Source organism: Pipra filicauda, unplaced genomic scaffold (assembly GCF_003945595.2).
Source record: "Pipra filicauda isolate LSUMZ 115617 unplaced genomic scaffold, ASM394559v2 scaffold164_size1636381_pilon, whole genome shotgun sequence".
In the NCBI taxonomy this organism is placed as follows: domain Eukaryota; kingdom Metazoa; phylum Chordata; class Aves; order Passeriformes; family Pipridae; genus Pipra; species Pipra filicauda.
Window position 1 is genome coordinate 465,198 of NW_024104151.1, and position 23,005 is coordinate 488,202.

The window sequence follows — 23,005 nt, forward strand, 5'->3', positions numbered from 1 at the left end:
TCAGTGTTAATTGCTGTAAGACTTAATACAGATTCTGCTTACTGTTCTAGTATTCAACATAATATTCAACAGTGTATTTTCAGATGTAGATTTCTAAATACACTTACTTCAGACTTTGGTATTAAATATTACTAAAATGTACATTTTTAAGTGCCCATATTTTGATAAATACAGAAATTGGGATGAAATTATCTTTTTTTAAAATAAAATATTTACAATATTTTATTCTAATCCTTATTTTAGGGAAAGCCAGGAGAGAAAGGGTATATAGGTGATCCTGGACCAGAAGGTTTAAAGGTAAATGATGGTTTTATGAATGAAGTAGAATATATTTGGAGGGTCAACTGTTTACAGTTATACACTGCCATATACAGTGACATGCCAGTGAAAGGATATGAGTACATGTTTCCATATAATATCAATGTATATCATACTGGTGATTCTGCTTTCTTGCAAGATCCCATTTTGGAAAAGAAAGAAATTGTGCAGCTCTAGGAGACAGGGCTATGTGAACAAAGAGTGCACCTGCTAAAATGAAATCTAACTGCCTGGGGATATGAGGGTGCCTGGGGGCAACAAGGGGCTCAGGGCAGTTCTTACACTGACAGGATTTTGGGGTTGTGAGTGAGGAGGAGATGAAGTGTTGCAGTTTGAAAGAGGAGCTTGTGGCAGCAGAATTTCTCAGTGCTGAGCTGCAATCTGTGTAAACAGTATACAAATAATTGCTTGTCAGTTATTAAATAACTGAGATCATAATCATAGCCAGATAATTAATAGTGAATATACACCCAGCTTTCACATGTAAAATACACAGAAAAATGTTCCAGTTATATAACATAACTTGCAGCATTATTAAAAAGAACAGAATTAATCTAATACTGAATGACAGTTTCAAGATTTTGGGGGGAGGAGGAGAAGCTTATTCAAATGCCAATTTTCCTAATATTTCATAGCAAAATTGCAGTTATCAATAATGTGCACCGGCAACATTTACCTTTGAAGCAGTTATGAAATAGTGAAGGTAATTTGCTGAAAGGAAGATATAAATAAAAAGTAAGAAGTTCATTTATAGTATTTGCTGACTTAATGTATTTAGTGAGCACTTAATACATAGTTTACATTTTTGTGGGTAAGTCCTGAATAGATTAGGACATCATTTTACAAAATCAAAATTAACCACTGGCAAAATTAATTTTTTATTGGTTGCTTAATTTTAGCTTTTAAAGTTTTAATTGGCAGATGTAACTTAGAAAATAAAGAGGTTCCTAGGAAAATAGAACACTTTGATATACACGTATGGAAGAAATTACTTTTCTAATGTACTACTTCATCTGTTTTCTACATTTAACAGGGAGAACAAGGAGATCAAGGAAAGCTTGGAAAAAATGGTGTAGCAGTAAGCTTGAATTCTCTTTCTGGTTTGATTTTTAATTCTGTGTTTATTTGAGAGTGAATGAATAATTTGTTGCAGGAAGTGTCTGATGAAGTTTGCCTGCCTTTGAAGCTGTAGTATGGTAGTTATACCTTTGTAATTTTTCAGAATCATACTATTTAAAGAAATTTCCCATTTTAAGCATTTTCTTGAATTAATTCTGCTTTTTTCCTAATATGTTGTGTGAACATTGCAGGTGGTTGTAGGGATTTTCCAAGGCACGTTTGCCTAAGTGAACAAGTGATCCTTTTCCAGTTAAATCTTTTGAGAGGCTACTTTTAGCCAGAGATGTATTTTGCAGACTTGTTCTATCTACCCTCCATAAAATCACAGAGCTCAAGATGACCTCGGGGTGACACATAGTCCATCCTCTACTGCCTAGGCAAGATCAGTTATCTTGATATCAGTGCTGAAAAATATTTGGCTAGCCAGTTATTAAAAAGCTCCAAGAATGAAGTCTCTGTGACCTGCAGGCAGACCAGGGCTTTTCTATCTTTATTTTTAATAAGTTCTTCCAGTTGTGTAACCTGATTCCCTTCTGCTGGAAACAGCATTTTACAGATGATGGTTGTTATTGTGTGCTGCCTCCTTTCTTTCTTTCTTTTCAGGCTTAACGGTCCCCATTCAATTAGCCTTTCATGTTTCCTAGATAATGTAAGTCACATTCTAACTCCCCTACAGTCTGCTTCCAATTCATCTAAACATCTATGGCTCCAGCTTACTGCTCAAACTGTTCAGAGTACTGAGAGAAAGGAAAAATTGCTTCTTAGATACATACTTCTTGCATACATGTGCTCATTTTTACAGTGGTATGTTGTTATTCAGTTTGTGATCTACAGATCTTTTTTTAAAGGCTTTATTCTCAGTTCTTCCACTGTAGGTGCTTTTTTGGTTGACAATTGTCACTTAAACATACCGCCTCAAAATTCTCTCTACTTAATTCATCCCTTGCCCTTTTGAATTTTTAACTTTTGTCTGGGATTTATGAGCAGATGTTAGCTTGTTGACCCATGCTTGAGTTACCCAAATGGTGTGTAGAATACGAGTACATTGATTCTATCTCTTGAGTTAATGTCTGCTGAGAAGAGATACCACCCACTGGTTTGGGCTTAGTGCTGTACTACTCACAAATTCTGTTCAATTTAGTTGGTAGTCAGAGTGAGCTCACCATTATCTGCAAAAATACCAAGCAGGTATACCCCAGACAGCTCATCAAATGTTTGGTTACTGCTGAAATTTTATAAACTGCCTGTAAGACAAGTCCAGATCCTCTGTGCTTCTGAATATTGTGCCCTGGAGAAAGGGGCTGAGAAGTTAAGACTTAGTCATTTAAAAGTATCTGCTTAGACAGGTACCAGTAGTGCCATGACATGCCATAAGGTCCCCTTAGAAGTCATCCAGTATTTCTCTAAATGTAGTGAGTATACTCAGCAGCCACTTGATCTATAGCTTTGTTCAGTAGTTTATGGATAGCAAAACCTTCATTTTGTTAGGTTGTAATCAGAGATGTAAAGCATAGATTCATTTCCTCGTGTTAGCATTTGGAAAATCCCGGGGGGGGGTTATATTGCCAGATGGTTGGGGAAAACACGGGTGAGTACTGGGGAATGAGCATGTGATCGAGAGGAATGGGGCATCAAACACTGCCTTGCTTTTATAGAGAGATGCAGAAAGGACTCTTTACTGGGACACAGTAATAGAATCTTCTGTCCATACAACCAGTGTTTCCTGACAACATGTCACTTGCTTTCCCCACCACCGCCCAGTACTGCAGAAGATGAAGCTTTTATTCCATGGGAATTCCATTTTTTCAGCCTGTAACATGTTAGGGAAAATTCATAGCACTTACTATGTTGTACAGCGTCACATGCACCAAAATCCTTAATAAAAGACAACCCTAAGCTCAATCTTAAGTCACTACATTAATAATAGTATATAAAACAGCTAGTTACTTAACCTTAAGTTTCTGGATTTGACATGGAATTTTTTTTGCTCCTCAGTGAACTTGAATTCAGTGCACAAATTTTCCACAACTCAGATATTTTGTATGAACATTGTCTTTCACCACTAAAAGAGCTCTATTCTATGTAATAATTACTGGCTCAAACACATAATCAGTGATTATATGTTTCAGTGATGACAAATAAAATAATCATACCAGCTACCACAATGTAGTCAGGGTCAAGATGCAAGGATGAAATAACAAAATATTTGCTGTGCTGAACAATGGGGTGTTGCAGCCCTGTTACAGTGTTATAAGGAAACATAAGTATGGCCCATCATTAATTACCATTTCCCATGCTTAGTTTTTGGAGAATTTGCATGTAATACAGGATGACATGCAATACCTGAAGACTGAGGTAGTTTCTAAGTTATTGATAAATATTCTTCATTTTTACTTGTGGATTTTGGAATGCCTTCTGCTTTATGTACATGTATTTTAATCAAATGAACTTCATAGGCCCTTGATCCTGACATGTTACCTTTGTATTATCTGGCAGCAGAGGACTAGCGCCCACTACATGGTCTTTAGGAGGATAATATATATTATCTTTTCATTAAGGCCAATGGTGAAACACCAAGAGCAGGAAACAATCTTTCAAGCACACTCAACAGTACTCCTCAGACCTTTCAAAACCCCTTTCCTTCGCTTTATTCACCACTGACATCTGTAACAATTAAGTTTTTCCTAAAAAAAAATTGAAAAGTACTAGCAGGAAGAGAATGGTTTTTCTCATATGCAGAAAACGCTTTTCCAGATGTGAGTCCTGATGCAAAATATTCACTTCTGTGTGCTTTGGACGCAGGTTTTACTTCCAACTTCTCATCAGCTTCTGTTTGTAACAAGTAATTTCTCTTTCCCTTGGCATGCAGATAGAGTGCAAACTTATTAACTCACAGATAAATCCGCTCCCCGTTATTCGATATTGGGTCTGGTGACATGAGTGATGACTCCAGGACATCTCTGTAATCACACATGCCACACACAAAACAAATAAACAAACAAAAAAAAAGTTTGAAAAACAGAAGACAAAGTACAAGAACGAAGTATAAGTGCCACCAACTGCTGGGACAGATTTTAAGATGGAGTCCAAAAGCAGGTATGGAGTAAGGCACCTGTCCTTTCTGATGCCTTGTGAATTTTGTGTTACCAGATGCCTGGTGACAATAAATACAAGGAGAAATTGTACAAATAGGACTAAACAATGTGCAGTTACTGTACAATGTCTTTAATTGTAAAGGGAAAGGGAAAAAGAACTTACTAAAAAGTTCATAATAAGTCCAATGTCTAATAAAATTCTGTGTGTGTGGGTTTTCCCTTCTGCGCCACCACCTCACCAACTCCTCTTTTTGTCTTGTCTATGGTTTGCTGTTTATTCGTTATCTTTATTGACAGAGTTTTTCAAATTAGAGAATATAATGCATACTTTTAAGCCTATGGTTAAAATATACAATACTCTTTTTGTATCATCTAGTAGGCAATCCATCACAGCATTCCAGTTTTCCATAAGATAACTTACCTGAATAAGCTGTCCAAAGAAGAAACTTTGCAATAATAAATCCTGTAAATGCTGAATTCATAGCAAATTATGCCATGAAGCACATGTGCATGTCTGCTGTTGATACTAAAGTGTTGCCTTCTTTCAATTTTCTTACTTTTCCTGGCTTTCAGTCATCTCCTGGCTTTCACTAATACATCTGCCACTGCTGTTTGAGGTGCCAAAGTAGTTATTTCTTTTCTGTAGCAGCTTTCCCAGGTCAAGTCCTGCTTAGTATCTGCTTAGAAAAATACAGATGGCAACCCTACACAAACAGGCAAGTTTCAATAGCAGGAGATTGGACTATAACACTTGGTTATTCAGTCTACTAAGCTGGAATATGTCCTGAAATACAGCTTTGTTAGTAGGCTAAAAGCCACACCATCCAACATTTCTTAGGTCACATGAAGCTGATGATTCTTCAGAGCACATTACTGCCAAAGTATTTCTGGATGCTTGTCCACTGTGGAAACAGAGCAGACTAAATTTATAAAATGTTCATGGTACTCATAAGCTTAAATGACACACATTTAATACTAGATCAGGAATGTGTCTCAAGTCAGACCTCAGATACTATTTCTTAACTGAGTCCTATAACAAAAACTATTTCTCTGGTTACAGCATATGTTGTGTTTCTTTAAAAGGGAAGGGGGTGCAGATTCAGGTGGGGCTGCTTGGCTCAGCAGAGCCCAGAGCTGCAGTAGAATCCAGAAGCTACCTATTGCTGCAAGATATTCATTTAACTGCAGGACCACCAGGTTCAATTGAAGAGGGATTGGTTAAGATAGTGAGAAGTAAGGGATCAGCAGGCAGAGCAGATGTACACTGCTGACGAGACAAAATCTTTTGGAAGTCATGCCAAAAGAAACAACCCCAACAGCTACTGAGAAAACTCTCCTTATGTTTTGGGGGATGAAAATCTCGTTTTCCTGACATGTGCAATTGGATTTTGTACACTTAGATGCGATGCTGTCCAGTGATGGATCGCAAATACCTGAAAAAAATTTCAAGCATCTCATATAAATGATCTGTCTCTTAAAATGTCAGGGATGATTTAAGAAAATGATTCATGACTCAGCTTTTATGACAGAAAATTTAACTCATCTGAACTTGAAACAGTTGTTTACCAGAATTGTTTTAGTGTTTGATAATGCTAGTGTTTACCCAGACTGTGCCACTCTCATTAACTAAGTGCAAATTAATTCCTATTTTACCTCACCACCTCCATTAAAGAACTTCAGCCTGTGGCCCATACACTTCTGAATTAGAAATCACTGACATTTATGCACAAGACAGAGTATGTGGATAGAACTGTCAGCTGCAACATGTGCAACTGGTGTCAAAAGGACAAACTGAGATAAGCAGAGTTCATTAACAAAAATCCTGGAAAAATAATCCTCTAAAATTACATGTCAGCAAGTTTGCCTGGTTGCAACAGGTTGAAACAACAGGAGGAAACCAAGCTGAAATGAAAAGTGCTTTCCCTTGGAAAAAAGAAAAAAAATTACAGTCTGGCAAAGAAAACATAGTGATTTTCAGGCTGTCAGTGGCAGCTCCAGAGCAGGCTGCAAATGTCTGCGAGAGTCCATGAACAGCATGAAAATGCTGCAGTCAGGCCATGTGCCTGGGAGCTGAGTAGTTTTTGAGAAGAATTACCATGAAGCAGATACTGTGCCTCCTGGAGAAATAAAAATTAGCTGGGTTAGGCACCGGGGATGCATAATTCAGGGACAATGGAAACTGCAGTTCCTTTTGCTTGAAGAAAAGATTAAGTGAGCTTTAACTGATGTTTTCAGGATGCTCAACAGAAGGGGTTCTTTGAATTATCATGAAAAGTCTGGCCTTTGGGGATATAGGCCAAAAGATAAGTCAGTTGAGGAAAGCCATTTTTTTTCAAAGACGGCTGAATGCATGGGGCATTGCCAAGGGCTTCTGAAGAAGGAACTAGTTTAGCTGCTTTCAGAAACCAGTGGGATAGAGATTAGTGTAAGTTCTATGAAGGACTTAACAGTGAATGGTAATGATACTCTGTCTATGTTGTGCTTCTTGTTTTTACCCCAGGTGACCTGATATACTATAATTCCTGCCAGTTTTTCTCTTGAGAAGAGTGGAGAAAGAGGTTACAATATATGGAGGTTAGCTTAATCAAGCTGTTGCTTATTGAAGGATTTTTTGCTAGTAGTGCTCTTCATCACCTAATATCAGCTAGAGGAATAGTACCTGTACATGGCATCTGTAGAAGCTGGTTGTTAGAGCATCCACTCTTCCTCCTCCTGTCTATCAGCCTTGTTATCTTTTTAAGATAGATAGTTGGCCTGAATCTTCAAGGATCTTCAAGTAGATTTTGATCTGTTAAAATCAAACCTAAATGTTGCCTCATTTTGATTTTTTTGAGTACTGTGTCAAAATGTATGAATTCCTTCTTGAAGTATAAAGCCAATGGACTCCTAAAGAAATGCTTAAGTGTGAATCTTAATGCGCAGACAGAGATTATGATATTGCTAAATGTTGGATTTGAAGTGAAGTGATTCAGCACAGATTCAGGACAAATTTGTTGGCAATTAATTCGAAATTGCAAAACAAGTTAATAGAAAAATATTAGTGTGGCAAGATAATATTTTAAATTTGCTTATGTCATCTCATTAAATAAATGTTGAATAAATATGTTTGAAAATGCTGAACTGTAAATGAAATAACATTGGATTGGATAGTTTTCAATTACGATGGAAGAACATGTTAACGTACAACCTGGCAGGTAACTGCTTCCACAGGAATGTTTGGAACCAGCTGAATATTCATTTCTCACTACCAGCTTTTTCAGTGGCTTACTCCATACTTTGGTTTGCATGAAGTGTACAATATGTTTTCAGTTATTCAGCTACGGTCCAGTTTCTAACACAGAGCATATGCCCTGGCAAGATGGTTTTGTCTTTCTCAGGCATATGTTAGTTGTGAGATCTAGTCTCTGACTCATTTTCCATAAAATGCTCCTGTCAGGAAGGTTTCTAAAATGCTGTTATTATGCTGTTATTGTCACTAGATACTTTTACACAAATCCTTGTAAATTTGATGACTATTTTTTTAATAAGGTGCTTCAGGGGTTTTTGCCTCACTTTTCTGTTTTCTAATACATTCAATTTTATGTTTGAAATCCACCACTGCTCCCCAAGGGATTGGAGGGATGCTGGAAGATACTGATTCAACAAATCTGCTTTGAACTGTATTAATTCTCTTACATAAGAAGGAGAGAGAGTTGAAATCTCAATGTAGTCTTAGTAACCGGTCTTTATAATAAGCCAGTCCAAATCTGGGATTTAAAGAGCCACATGACCTTATGGAAAGTCTGTAGGGAAAACATCACTTCATGGCTAATATGTTGATGAAAGAAGATGTTTTGCTCTCTTTTTGCACTATCACTGAATGCTAGTGTTTTAAGGACCAAAATTGTATTCCTAACTAAGCTTTTTTCATTTCTTGCCTCTGTAAATACCTGCCCTATTTTTTCTCAGTCTCCGACACTTTTCCCTCTGTTTTGAATGGAGTGGTGGAAGAGCATTCAGTTAACCTGTCATGAACTTTTTTCTGCTTCATACCTCTTGAAGTCTTGAAGCATTTCACTAGCTTCGCTTCTAATCATCTTGACTAATTTTTTCTTTCCATACGTATCCAATTCCAGTTATGCCAAGTTTCTTTTACATCATTTGTATTGATGAAAATCTACCTTCTTTGTGTTTGCTTTTTTTTCTGCAAATTTTCTTTACTAAACTACTTTGTTTTTGAGGAATACCCAGTGTATAGGAAACTTTCTATTTGATAGCCAACCTTTGTGCTCGCTCTGGAAGGTGTCATAGGCTAGCCCTAATGTGCTAGGTGATACAACAGCACTTGTTCAATTCACACTCACTGCTTCCTAGTCATTCCTGTTCTTTCAGCCCAGAGGAACCAAGTCAGGAAGACAATACTTTTAAATTGAAAAGAGGACTTGATCAGAAGCTGTATAGTAAATGGTTCACTGCTGGTGCAAGCCACAACTCCCCATCTTTCTGATCAGCATTTTCAGTCCTGTGAACAGTGTGGCATTGGCTGGGAGATAGGAGTGTCTCTGTGGAAAGAGAATAGGTCTGAGTTTCATCTTGGCTCTGATTATGTCTTCTGTCCTTTCTGGAATAAGAGAATCAAAGTGATTGGTCTTTAGCATTTTGAAACTGTACCTCCATACCTCTTATCTTGATAAGCAAGATTACAGGGTAATTCTTTGTCTCACAGATTTCTACCTGGCACTGAGGCCCACTGTTGGCTGTAACTGGTAGCAGTGGTAGCTCTCATTCTCAGAGTTCATCATGAGAGTCCCTCATTCCTGCCAGTGACGTCTGGGCCATTGCCTTGGTGCCAATATCACCAGAACCAATCTTTTACTGCTGCCAAGCCAAGAGACATCACAGTTCTGACATATAATACACAGGTTCCCACACATAATACATCAGTCCAGAAGCCACAGAGGTGCCTGTTTATCAATTTAGTCCCTTCCAAAAAGTACTTTGTGCCAGTATTGTCAGCCTCAAAGGCAGCTGTATTGATGGCTCATTGTATTTATATTTAAACTATGGGATTTCCAGAGTAGCTAGCAGTCCAAGAAAACAAGTAATCATAAAACCTTAGTTGCTTTGTACCTGTTCTGTTAAAGTACTTTTGACTGAACTGTATTCAAATTATACAGATAAAAGATACATTTTTTTTTTAAATAATGCTTTTTTTATAAAAAATCCCCACACTTAAGTGCCAGTGTGGTGTTACTTAAGCTAGTTTCTTCTTACACATAGAGGTAGCAATACCAGTTGTGTGAATTTTATTTTTGCTTTTTAAAGTGTTTTAGACATAGTGCAGTTGTGAATTATGTCAGTACTAGGAGCTTCCACATTTCTGCCATGTTTCAAGAGCAGTCATGCAATGTGCTCTGAGAACTTAGTGCTTTTAGTTCAATCTCAATGTATCATACTTTTTTCGCTTGGGACTTTGCACTGTAATTTCTTTTTCTTTTAGGTTTCATAATAAATTAGGTATTGCAAGCACTGGGAATAAGCTTTTTAAAAGTACTTCCTCTCATGCTTCCCATATGGTGGTACTTGTTCTATCCAGTGGAAATTTGTGGGAGAGCCTCAGGAGAGAGTTATTTCATTTTGAATGACTGAAAGGCTCTGACCATCTGACTTCAAAGGCGTTTGGGGCTACAACCCTTGAAGGGAAAATTCTGACAATACCTGAGCTAATATAATTTTTGTTTTGACTGGATTTTACTTTATTCCACTGTATTTATTCCCCCTAAAATTTGTGATCAGCTTGAAGCACTACCAGAGTGATTACCACCTTTAGTTGTATGTTTGTAAAACTTCTAGCAGTGCAAGACTGAGCTCAGGGGCAGATCTTAGGTGGGAAGTGTAGTATTGTTGATGTAATTTCTTTTCTAGCAGTAGCCATGTTAGTGTGTCTGGGTGCAGGGATCCTTCTGCTTGGATTGTAAGCCAGGACAACTTGTGCAGCCCTCACTTTCCCATAGGTGCACTTACACAGATAGAATGAGGGTCCTCTGGGATGAAGAAATGTGCCATGCTCTATTGCTGGAGAGCTGTCAGCCATGAACCACTATAGTACATTGTGCTAATAACAGTATGCTTTCTTTTTGTGCAGGGATCAGCTGGCTTACCTGGAGAAACTGGGCCATCTGGAAGCCTTGGTGAAAAGGTAGAATAATGTGTCTGACTTCTCAGCAGAAAAATCAGCTTTGAAAACCATTTTAGTGATAAAATACTGGTGAGAGGTCATTTAGTGACCACTGTTAGTGCTAATATTCCTGTAGCTATTTCAGTGCACAGGGGTGTAATAAATGGTAATCTAAATGCCGTTATTTGAGGTATGTATCTCATAACTGTGATTTTACTTCACAGTTAATTTAGACCTGATAGATTTGGTATTTAGATTTGATATATTATGTCAGCTACTTTACTATTCACTGCTAATTGATTCAGAGAAACTGGCATAAATCATACTTGTTTTATACAGTAGTCGCTGGTTTTGCACTGCTACATAATGAAGACAAAAGTGGAAAGATAAAACTCAACTATGCATTAAATGAGTAAAAAAGATAAGATTGTTAGTTTTGTCTGCTGTGCAATAACAGTTGTGTTTATGAAAGCAAAGTTTGGCAGACTTAATGTGACTAGAACAGTATAAATAGCTTAAGCATATTTAACATGGTTTTATTTAGGTGGAGTATTTTAAAACTGAAAAACAGGAAACTATTACTGGACTGCATGTCAGCTTCAATTATCATAAAAACCATAATTGTTTGTCAGAATGATCCAGCGCCATTTGTATTTCTTTCCTGCAGGCTGAATTATTTCACCTAGACTGGTGTCTGCTATTTAGATATTTTATTGAGAAAGTCTTAATATAATATTAGAATTTTCATGAAAATCTGATTATAATTTATATAATCTGTGAAAGGAAATAAATCAGTGGAAAGCACTGCTTGTTAAAACTAAAATTTAGACAAGTCTCATATGGTTTTAATCATAATATCATCCTTCCATGTCAAAGGATTCTTGTTCTTTAAAATTACACTTGGCCCAACAAACATTACCTTGTGATACTACTGCTAGTTTAGCTAGGAGGGAAAAGGCAGCAAAAGACTAATTAATTTGTCATCAGCAAATGGAAGGAAGCTTTTTTATGGTGCAAGAATTGTTGCCAGTGCTATGCTATTTCTGTAGAATTTATTGTCTTTCTCTTTCATGGATTAAATAGTACAAGGTAAACATGCTATGTGGATTTAAAAGACATATTTCCAGCATAATTACAGTATGCAACATAAAATATAGTGTTATTGCTGTGTCATGTGTACTATATGCAATAAAAGTGTACTCTTTTGAGAATAATCTACAGCTAAGTCTGATATTTAGGCTGGATGTCACATGATTAAAAGATGAAAAAGTATGTAAGACAAGAAAGAGACCCTTCCTGTCTCTCCTGCTCGAATTACTTTTGCAGCTGCTGAGGGACTGGCTTTGCTTTTAGATCTGTGCTTTCCTAACACATTCTGAAAAAAGGAGGGAGATAGGAACAAAATTTTCTTTTTTCTATGATGTCCTGAATTTTATAGATTAAGGGACATAACTAATATGATGTACCCAACAGAGAGAAAAAACGAATCTACTAGCAGCTGTTCAAAGAGACTGATGTAGTACCAAATCTCTTCTTCAGTCTTCTAGGGAAAGGGAAGACAGAGAAACTCAGTTTTGTAATCTTTTCAAAATATGGATGGGCTTGTAGGAGGAAGCAGTGCAGAAATCTAAAAAAAAAGTTAAAAAAGGTCTCTGCACTGTTTATGAAGGGCAGTCCCTGAACCAACAGTGTTATGTACTGCCAGGTATACTCAGTGGATATGGAACAAGTCAAGGAAAGAGCATTCATTGTTATTTTTTTCTTCTTTTTTGTTCCTTATTTTATTAAAGGGAGAGCGAGGCAGTCCAGGACCAGTAGGTCCTCCTGGAGAAAAAGGTGTCATGGTAAGTTACAAGTAATGTAGAATCCATAATTATGTTACTTATAAAAATACTTTACTCTTCAAAACAGTAATAAATTCTCACCATTCTGACAGTGCAAGCCTTATGGGAAAGAGTAGTATTTATGATGCACAGTTTTTACAAAGTTCCATTTAACAGCTTTATTCCCTCTATGGCAGTGATATTGCAAAGTGATCTGCTCAGTGAAACTGCATTTTATTATGTAAGCAGCCTTACATAATAAATTAAAAGGAGGGAAAGTAAAATAGCAATCTCCTGTGTAAACTGGGGTAACCCAGGTTATTCTAGTAGATAGACTAGTAACTAGCATCACCTCTAATTCTACTGCCCAGTACCCTTAACAGCTCTGGGTGCCACTCTTGTGGCAACAACAGCACTTGTCCTAAATCGATGTGCAGCACTTCATGCAGCATTGCCCAGCCCAGAGGCCACTGACATGTTAGTGTGTTGGGGTACAGAAGTGAAAGAGTGTACACATGTGCCCATTGTCACGTCCATGTTGAAGTTCTCAACAAAAAGTTCTTAGGGCTTGGGTTTGTGTTTGCTTGCAAGCACCGTGAGGACTCCAGAATGTATAGAGAACACTTAAAGATTTCACTGCAAGGAGGTGCCAGGGAGTTTATATGCAATGTACTGCAACCTGTGCCAACTGACACTGGTGAGGGATGAAATCTCAGTGGCCTGACACAGAAACAGCAGATGTGGGCGTGAGCATGGTGCAGTGGGTGAGATTCTTGTCACGGAAATGGATATTATTACTGAATAATTGCAATAATTACTCTTTGGGTGTCCATTGGCAAGGAGGGGATCAAGTACCATCAGGCTGTGGACCAACTTAATGATCCATGCAGAGCCAATGATTTTTTAAGCATTCTGTGCTTCATTAAATCTCTCTAATCTAGATTTACCTTCAACCAGCTACTTTCGATCAAAAAAAATTTTATTAGGGAGATTAATAAATGAGGATTTATTATAATAGTATCCAGTCTAATAGGCTGCTTTTTTTCAACCATTACAAATGCTTATTGACATATGTAAATCCACTTAAGTCACAGCAGTGAGAACCTTTTGCAGTAGTAAGTCGTCGTAGTCCTCAGACAAGAGTTGTTCTTGGCATTTGGTCTTGGCCAGTTCCACCCACGACAGGATGTGTCCACTTTCTGTTCCCACTGTCACGGCCTTCATGAGAGGATTTTGAAATTCATTTAGAACTCAGCATCTTTTGTTTCAGTACATCCCTGCCAGCTAGTGCTTGTGTGTGGGAAAACTTCTTAGGTTGCTTTAATGATTATTGGGATATATCCAAATAAGTATCTAGTTTTTAAACAAAATTTTGGGAATAAATTTTGCAAGATTAAATATGTTATTAACTTAGCTCCAGTTTTCCAGGTAAATAACTGGATTTATTATTTTTGTTATAATAACAATTTTGATAAAAGTATTCTGTCTTTTTTCTATGTCTGTTTTAATTCTAGGGCTATCCAGGACCCCCAGGAGGCCCTGGACCTGTGGGGCCAGAGGGATTACCTGTAGGTATAGAGTGGTGCTTTGGTTTGACATAAAATGTACCTTTTTCAGATTGTCCTTTTGCTCTGCTGAAGTTAAGAATGGTTTCTACTTTGTACTGCTGTCTATAAAACCATCATGAACATTTACCCATCCAGACACAAAGTCTGTTCACCTGCTCTTTATCAAGATGATTCATGAGAGTCAGGAAAAGTGATTATGTCATTTACTCATCCATTTAAAAAATCACTCAGTTGAGACAAGTAGGGGAATAGAATTTTTAAGGATGGTTAATGATTGCATAACATTATTTTAATTCATTGATGCCTAGTATAATTTAAAGATATTCATTATGTGTTGGTTTCCTTGTTAATCAAGATAATTATATTCAAATTTTCTGTGTATGATTGTTATAATTTGTCTACCATGAGTCTTCAGTACAGATAAAACCTGAACCTTTTAATTTTCGTGGTTTTCAACATAACGTTGCTGAAATACAAGTATCCCTCAGAAATCTTAGGATATAAACAAAAGTAATTTATCCAACAGTGGCATCACAATTTTTAGTCAGAACACAGTTACATAGAGTCTCTTATTTAGATTTTTCTAGATAAGTTGTACTGACACAATTAATTGAACTGTGAGTGAAAGTGATTGATTTGTATTCATTGCATTGATTGTTGCTCAAGGTGCATGAACCTTGTAATTTTCAGAAATCTGTGTTTAGAAAACAGTGAGTAATAAGTTTGTTTGATATGTAGGGATCTGCAGGGGCACGAGGACCATCAGGGCCGCAGGGACCTAAGGGAAGAAGGGTAAGCAATATTGTTCTTCTGTGTTACTTAGAGCAGAGAGTAGTGTGTTGCAAATATTAATCTGATATATAACCCATGTACAGTTGCTTCCTTTGAAGGTCATGGTTTATGCCTTTTGCCTCTATCCAGCGTGACTGAGAATGTTTTATGAAAGAGTGTCTCAGAACAGACCCAGATCTTCAGGCTCTGAGAATAGGCTCCCACTGAAGCCACTGAGAATTTTGTCTGCTCTCAAGGTCAAAATATCAGACTCAAAGTGGAATTTCACATAAGGAAAATATCTGAGGTGCCTTGAAACCTGGGGCTTTTCATCACTGGATTCAGAAAGAGAAATGTCAGAACTCTGAGCTCTGTGTGGCAGGACTTGGAAAAATGCATACCACAGTCACATACAGAAGTTAAATGGAAGCATATGGAAATTCCCCTTCATTGTGTACAGAAACTAGAACGTATCCCGTCTTCACAGCTGCAATCTGTGGGAAGTCTAAGAAGCACTGACCCTCTGCTTCTGCACTGTCACAGAGTAGAATTCCTTCACTTCATAAATTCTGGCCCTTTCAGCAATGTGTTTGCATCCAAGATTACCCAGCAGCCTTACTTCTGTCTGAGAGTATCCAGCTGTTCACTCTCTAGTACACTTAGGAGTTCTGGCCAGCTGACGGCAGGCTGTCTAGGAGTCTATGGAGTATCTCTCTCTCAAGGGATTTGAGGGAATATGCCACTGAGCATAGTACTAGCACAGAGCTTCCTTAGCTCATACTTGACATTTGATGCACTTAGCTGGAATTGTGTCGAAGATTGGGTCCTTTTGCGATGCACACTTTATTTTTTAACGTTAATCTCATGAAAACACAGAGGGAGAACACCATTTTATAGATATTTCAGTGGCAGAATGTCACTCTGGGGGTGGGAATATCTATGTAACAGAAGGAATTTCTCTCCGTGACTAGAAGGAAGAAATACATTAGTCAGGAAGACTGGCAGTGTAAGCAGCCATGAAGCCATTGTTACAAGAACAACAAAAAGCATGCTTGATAATATGTGAGCTAAACCACAATGTTAGAGATTAGTTCTGCTTTTAATTCATACTATAATCTCAGACTAATACAACTATAAGTTTGAGAGGAAGAGATCCTGTATCATTAGGTTCATTTCATGAGTGAGACCTAAGTAAAATTCCCAAAACATGCTAAAATTCTTAGCGGTTACTATTCTTCAAGTTGATGTTTGGTGTTTCAAAGATCAAAAGCAGTAATTTTTCTGCTCTTACTTTCCTGGAATTCAGCTCATGAAATTTAGTTTTGAAAACACAGATAAATGACTTAATGAATGGCCATAAATCTGGGGTCAGGCAGCAGCAACTTATGTCTCTAGCAGCTAGTAGGGTTGTCTATGCTGGCATGAAGAACCTTGATTACCTAAGGACATCAGTGCTTAATTTTAATGGGAGATATCTTTTCTACTTCTCACAGCAGGGAATACGGAACGTAGAAAACTGTGTGCATTTCAGGGTTATGTGAAACAAGTGTCCAGTGTGCTTCATGGTATATCAATAGCCGAATGAGTTTATCTACATTGTTCAAAGGAAGTGAGACTAAATTGATGCCATTTTCTAATATTCTCTATGTCAACCACCAAAAAAGAGAAGTGCCTACATAGTGTGTTTATGTTATTTTCACTCTTCTAGTATCTAGGAGACAAGATGAGAAAGAATAAAAAGAATTAATTGGTGCTTTTTTGCCTTCTTAGATGAAATTTTTCTCAGTTAATCATCCTAAAGTTTTCCATGTAAAATATTCCATTTTAAAAACAAAGCTGAACCCATACCAAAGAAAAAATAGCAGTCGTTTGGCAGCCTTACTCCCCAGCCCTGTTGCAACCTAATTTAAATAACAGCAGGCAAATCAAGTGTATCTCTCATTCTGTACTACCTATAGTAAGAAATTATACAATCCAACTAATCTCTGCCAATAAGGAGTCACACCATACTATTTATAGGAGTGTTACAGTGTGCTTTTGTTGGGATTTTAAATTGCCTTTCCCTTGGATTCCTACCCTTTGTTCTGTGGCTGGCTAAAGGCAGGCATGGCTCAGAGAATCGTGCTGGTTTCTTCTACTTTATTTTCAATTCAAAGTTATATAGTAGAAGGTTGATGTTTTAAATGGTAGACCTTTTCGCTTAATTATTAGTGATCAGATCAGTTGTCATGGGCTGTCAATGTGTACTCCTTTGAAATGGAGATCTATGTGACTAGCAGAAAGATTTTGCTGTGTTATGTGTGTAACATGGACTGAGAATCTGTGCAGTCTCCTGACAGGCCCATTTCTCAAGCTTCAAGCTATGACCCTCTTTGTGATTAAAAGGAAGTCACAAGTGTTCAAAGAATTCATCTGGTAATTATTAATGATAGAAGATAAAACCTAGAGAGATATTTCTTTATTACGCAAATCTGTAAAACGAAAACATGTCTGTTTTCCTCCTTTAATATTTCATCTTGAGATTCCATTCCCTGATCAGCCCTATGGAGGATGCCCAAAGAGAAATGACAGGTCACATATCCAAAAAGTCTGAGAAACACCAAAACTATCCTGCAGCTGCTCAACACTTCTAATTTCCCCCTTCCTATGTTGCCCTAGGTGATTCCTCCACAGCTCTTCCATGATCTACTCTCCCCTTCTACACTCCCCCAGCTTAATGACTTGTCCTCACTCCACCTCAGTTTTTTCTTGTCCCTTCCCCTCCTGTTTTTGAGACATTTCAGATCAGGGGACAATAGAACTGCTTAATCTTCTTGGATTTTCATCACAACCCATTTTGTGTGTGTTATAGGTAGCAGTTACAGAAAAAGTGCAGACACTAATTTGATCAAGATGTTCAACGTTCTTTTAAAATATGCTGTATAGTAATTCAATAATTGGGTTACACAATTACATAATCGTAATGTGAGCCCAATCTGAATGTTTTTATAAAGGTCTCCATCACTTTTGAAAACACCATTAGTATTTTGGTTTTGATCTCTAAGCATGTTGAAGTCACTAGGTTTTTTCCACAGACTTCAGTATTCTTTGGCTTGGAACCTTTCTCTTTGAGTGCAGTGGAGCAGCTCAGTGTCATCTTCTGTAGCCTCTTTCCTCTAGCCCAAAAAAATGCCTGTAAACGTTCAGTCCTGGCTTATACCAAAACAAGAAAAGACACACTAACCCAAGAGTTGACTCACAAAAGCTGTGTCCCAAACTACAGAGGTATCAAAAGTATTCAGACACCTTTTCCTGCCTCCTCTTTTTCCTTTTCTTATGGTTTGTGTTCCCTCATGCTGGCCAGAAGTAGCAGTGGTGAAATACTGACAGATGAGTTCTCATGGAGTATTTCTGCTCTTCCAGGAATTGTAATTATATATCAGCTCACAGGGAAGGCCTATTCTTGAGAGGTTTCTGTTTCAGAAGAAAAACCTAAATGATTTTGGATACACACTGTTCCTGAGTTACCAGTCAGCCATTTTCACTTTTTCTCCAGAGAGAATTGGGTGGGTTCTCATCATATGTTCTGACAGAGGTTTTGATGTGGATCAGTAAATTCAAGTCAGAGAGAACAAAATTCTGGTATGTTTTTTCTCAAAATATTCAGGAGAGATATGGAAGTCACAGATATTTTTGCAGGGAAACTAATCTAAATTAAATCAGACATGCTTCCAACGGTCATTTTGCAAGTCCCTATTGCAACTCTCTGAAAATCAGTCATGATTGCATGCCCTTCACTGTAAACCCTGACCCAAGATGTAAGGTTCTCTGCAACTCAGAAATGCACCATAAAAACATAGTTCATTTTCCTCTAGGCACTGCCATGGTAGCGTACTAGTTCTCTCTGATGCCAGCCCAGCCCATATGTCACCAGGAAAGCTGTTATGTCTCATCCTCCCACTGCATACTGCTGTAAAGAGCTTGGCTCTGTCTTGATACTTATCTAGCTCTTCCTTTGAAGTGGTCATTGGTTTTAAGTTGTTATTAACTGGTTTTAATTTAATGTTACGTGGATAAACAGTCACGGGTTTTTTTAGAATTATGGAAAAAACCTCCTAAGTCAGCATGGATAAAATATTCTTTTCCATTTTGCATTTTCCTATTTAAGGATTTTTCATCTGCTTGTAAGAAATGGATATAGATTTGCAATCTTAAATAATATTTTCGGAATGTTTTGGCAATAATATTTGCTATATTGTGCTACAATAATATAACAGGTTATCTTTGTTCATCTATTGGTTATTAAAAAAATCAATTTACCAAAGATATTTTATTCTAACAATAGAGCAGTTCACAATTATAAATTGCTTTTAATCTTGCCTCAAACTGGTTTACTAAAGGAAGAACTTTATCTGCTTGATTTAAAGTCTTACTAGCAAGATGAATTTTTGCATGTACAATTTATAATATGCTAAAAAGCAAGCACTCCATATAAACAGTGCTCATCTAAATTCTTCTAAATGTGTGTCTGTTGCATGCATACAAAGTGGATGAAAAAGGGAACAGAAAATAACAGGCTGCAAGCTGGCTCCAACAGAGACTCTGAACATTTTGCCTACAAACTTTTCAAAAAATCTTTCTTCTTAAATTCATAATTCAACAAACGAGAAACTTATTTTATTCTTTGAAGCTTTATTTAACACTTAACATACAAAGAAAATTGGATTTCATGGTACAAAAATGTTTCCCCTCTCCTAAAGTTTAAGTAGCATCTCCTTGATGATAACCAAAAATAATGCATAATTAGTATTCCAAATCACTTGTTCAATACTCAGGGGCCAAGAGGTCCAGATGGTCCTCCGGGAGAACTGGGAACAGAAGGCATTAAGGTGAGTACTTGCATTTACTCAGTACTCTACAAAACACCGAGGTAGAAACAGATAAAAGAAAACAAACAAACAAAAAACCAACCCAGCATGGCAAAAGCCATAGAGTTCCGTTTAATTCAGAAATATGCAAATCCAGAGATTTGCAAATTTCTGCCTCTCCAGGTACTTCCTTATTATGGTGTGAGCCCATCTAAGCCTGAATCTGCACTTTCTGGTTACTCAGCATTTAAACTGACAGCAACTGTATGCAGTTTATCTACCAAATGCACATAGAATTCACACGTTGTTGGTTATTTATCAGGGAGAAAGAGGTGATCCAGGAAAGAAAGGAGTTCCTGGGCTCATTGTAAGTATCAGAGCCAATCTTTGTAGTAAGCTTTAACACAGTAACCACTAATTTCTAAGCTGCATTTGGAAATTAGCTGAAGCCAGCATTATGTTTTGGTATTTCTCTTTGACCAGGGTAAAGCTGGAAATCCAGGAGAAAGGGGAGATCAGGGTGCACTTGTAAGTATGAAATTAACTAGTACTTCTGCCAAAAACACCCACAAAATCTCATACTTTGTTTGACACTCAGTTATGAGGAAGTTTATCTACTTCAGAGCAGCTGGAAAACTCTGACAGTACAGTTTGCATTTATTCATAGAAAGAATCAGGGCCAGAAGTGAGAGCAAGTTTGACATTGTCTTGTCTGCTACAAGACCAGTGTTTTCATGGATGATGATCCACAGAATACAATATGAGAGCAAATTGCAGCAGAAGCAATGGCCACTGTGATTAATAGTGGGATCTTAGAAGTTTGTTTGGGCTCTTTTTTTTAGTTTTATTGTAGTTTTAAGGATGACAGTCATTGTGACATAGAAAATTAATTATTTGATAGATTTTAGGTTAGATGTGTGCTGTCAATGTAGGGTTAAATGTACCAACATGTAAAATGTATATCACATGTATGGGAGAAAATTCCTCCTTTTAGGGCTTCTTTCAATGGAAACCTAGTGTGTTCTGTTTGAGGCTTTCTTTTACAAAGCAGGTTACCAGTCAGTCCAAATTGCACTGGATTTTCAGCAAAGAAAGAAGCAGGAAAACAGAAACAAAGCAGTAATAGTGGTGATTTTGTGCTGCAGTTGAGACTCAAAATGTTGGTTGTCACTATACTTGTCTTGCCTTTTCTGGTCAGATTTAGGAGCTTGTTGCCTGTCATCTTTGATATAATGGGTTTTCATTTCCTCTTCATTCATTAGAACATTTAAATGTATTTATATATACAGAAATGAATGAAGCAAAACCTCATTAGATTGAAATTATGTAAAATAGTACATTTATTGCAAAGCACAAGATACTGCTCTGGTACTCCTTTAGCTACTCTTTCTAGAAGAGAGACAGAAGTGCTTTGAAAAAAGTTGAGCAGAGAGAAAAGTGGGCTGTGAACCTTACTGATTGTCTCAAATACAGCTTGTAGGGCAGTTTGTGCACACAAGCAGCACATGGATCTAAGGGGAATGACAAGGACCTGGTAAATGTTGGGTCAGCTGAGCTCCATGCGTATGTAAAAGAAACTGAGGCAGGATTTATCCAGGGCTGCCTCACCTGCCACAGGATCTAGTGATGTCTCAATGCATGTCAACCATAAAAAAAGGCTGCACATATTTCTTGGATGTTCCTGTGTAAGTTTTTGTGTAAGCAGAAATAAAAGGAAGTGGCTGTTCACATAATATGAAACAGCTTGTTTCCAATGATTTTTTTTATTTTATTTTATTTTAATCTTCCAGGGTTTGCTTGGGCCTCCCGGAACCACAGGAGACAGGGGACCAATGGGAGAGCCAGTAAGTTGATCCTTATGCCTGCTTAAGAGTTTTTTCCATGTATTACATGAACTCCCTGGCAATTCAAGATCTCTTTTACCAAGATTCAGTATTGCCAGCTGTGGTTAGGAAGGAATTGTGGGGCAATTGTTCCAAAACTGCGGAGCTAGAGTCTGCCTCCCTTGCTTAGCATAGCTTGCTCGTTAGGAGACCTGTTAGTCATATTGGGAAGCACTGAAGTGAGGGATGCACGATATAAGAGAGCATGACAGAGTCTTGACCACAGTCTTATGTGGCTTTACACCACAGTGTGGTAGACATCTTTATTATGTATTGTGTAAATGTATGTGCCAATAGAGATATTAGTGATATTTTTTTAGGCAAATATTAGAATTGTTATTCAGGAACTCAGGAACCTTGACTATTTGGCAGGTTAAATTTTCTAGAAAAAAGAGACTGCTATAATAAACCTCAGACATTCCTCTGCTGGATGGATTCTTGTTGCTGTGTCAAAGCTATGCTCACTTTGATGTGGCTAATATTGCTACAGAAGATCATGCAGAATCTGCAACAAATCTACGTAATGTGCTGCAAGATATAGCCATGGCAGGAATAGTATTGCAGCACCATCTCTGGGGGTAAATCAGATTATATAAATACAGTGAAATCATGTGTGCTGCCCTAGTGGGACTTGGGAGAAGGCTGCCATTTTATATTGCAGAAGTTAACAGAGTTGACAAAACTGTGTTTTCATTGCTTCTGGAAAGCAATTTTGCACAATAAATGGTACAGAGTTAATTTAAATTTTGAAAGAGAACTGCCGATATAAATTATATTTATTTTAGTATTTATTATTTTTTTTCTAATATTATTTCTACTAATCCATAGGCTGACATGCTTACAGCAGGTCATTGCACATTTGGGGTATCATTGTATCTTCATGTTGCAACATCTGAGAGACTTACAATGCAAGACTTATATGTCAAATTCTTGCCATTTTCTGGTCTCAAGTCTGAATTTTCTTATCTCTAGAATGACCATCTGCCTTAGCTGAACTAAGTGGTCTGCTCTTGAGCAGCCTACAATTCTGTTGTGCTCATCATCATAGAAACTATATAAATTCAGTGTCGAAAGCAAAAAATTTATCCTGTGAACAGGATACCATTTTTATCAAGTGCTGAAAGAGTACAATGTCTTCACAAAATGGTCTGTGGAGTTAGAAAGAAGTGATAAAATGACAGAAGATGTTGCAAAACAAAACGCGTGGCTCTTTTTTCAGCTGCCTATCCAAGCAGCTTGATTTCATCTTCTTTCATCTGGTCACTACATGAAAGCCAGCTGCTGAGTTTTTCTGGCCCTTTCACGAGTTCCACACAGAGCAGAAACTCCCTAATTGTTGGTGAAGGAGCAGAGAAATGTAAACAGTTAGAACTATTTTTATTAACTGGCTTGATCTAAGTTGCACTCAAACTTTATCTACCTGT

The 23,005-nt window shown here is 37.4% G+C and overlaps 1 protein-coding gene across 1 annotated transcript in view; it reads left to right on the top strand.

Annotated features, from left to right (window-relative positions):
- COL24A1 (collagen type XXIV alpha 1 chain) overlaps positions 1-23,005 on the top strand; it is a 125,584-nt gene that overhangs the window by 67,262 nt on the left and 35,317 nt on the right. Inside the window, exons 23-32 of the mRNA XM_027719937.2 lie at positions 244-297; positions 1,352-1,396; positions 10,657-10,710; positions 12,480-12,533; positions 14,027-14,080; positions 14,819-14,872; positions 19,666-19,719; positions 20,021-20,065; positions 20,182-20,226; positions 21,489-21,542. Coding sequence (XP_027575738.1) covers positions 244-297; positions 1,352-1,396; positions 10,657-10,710; positions 12,480-12,533; positions 14,027-14,080; positions 14,819-14,872; positions 19,666-19,719; positions 20,021-20,065; positions 20,182-20,226; positions 21,489-21,542 — 513 coding nt within the window. The remainder of the gene's footprint in view (positions 1-243; positions 298-1,351; positions 1,397-10,656; positions 10,711-12,479; positions 12,534-14,026; positions 14,081-14,818; positions 14,873-19,665; positions 19,720-20,020; positions 20,066-20,181; positions 20,227-21,488; positions 21,543-23,005) is intronic.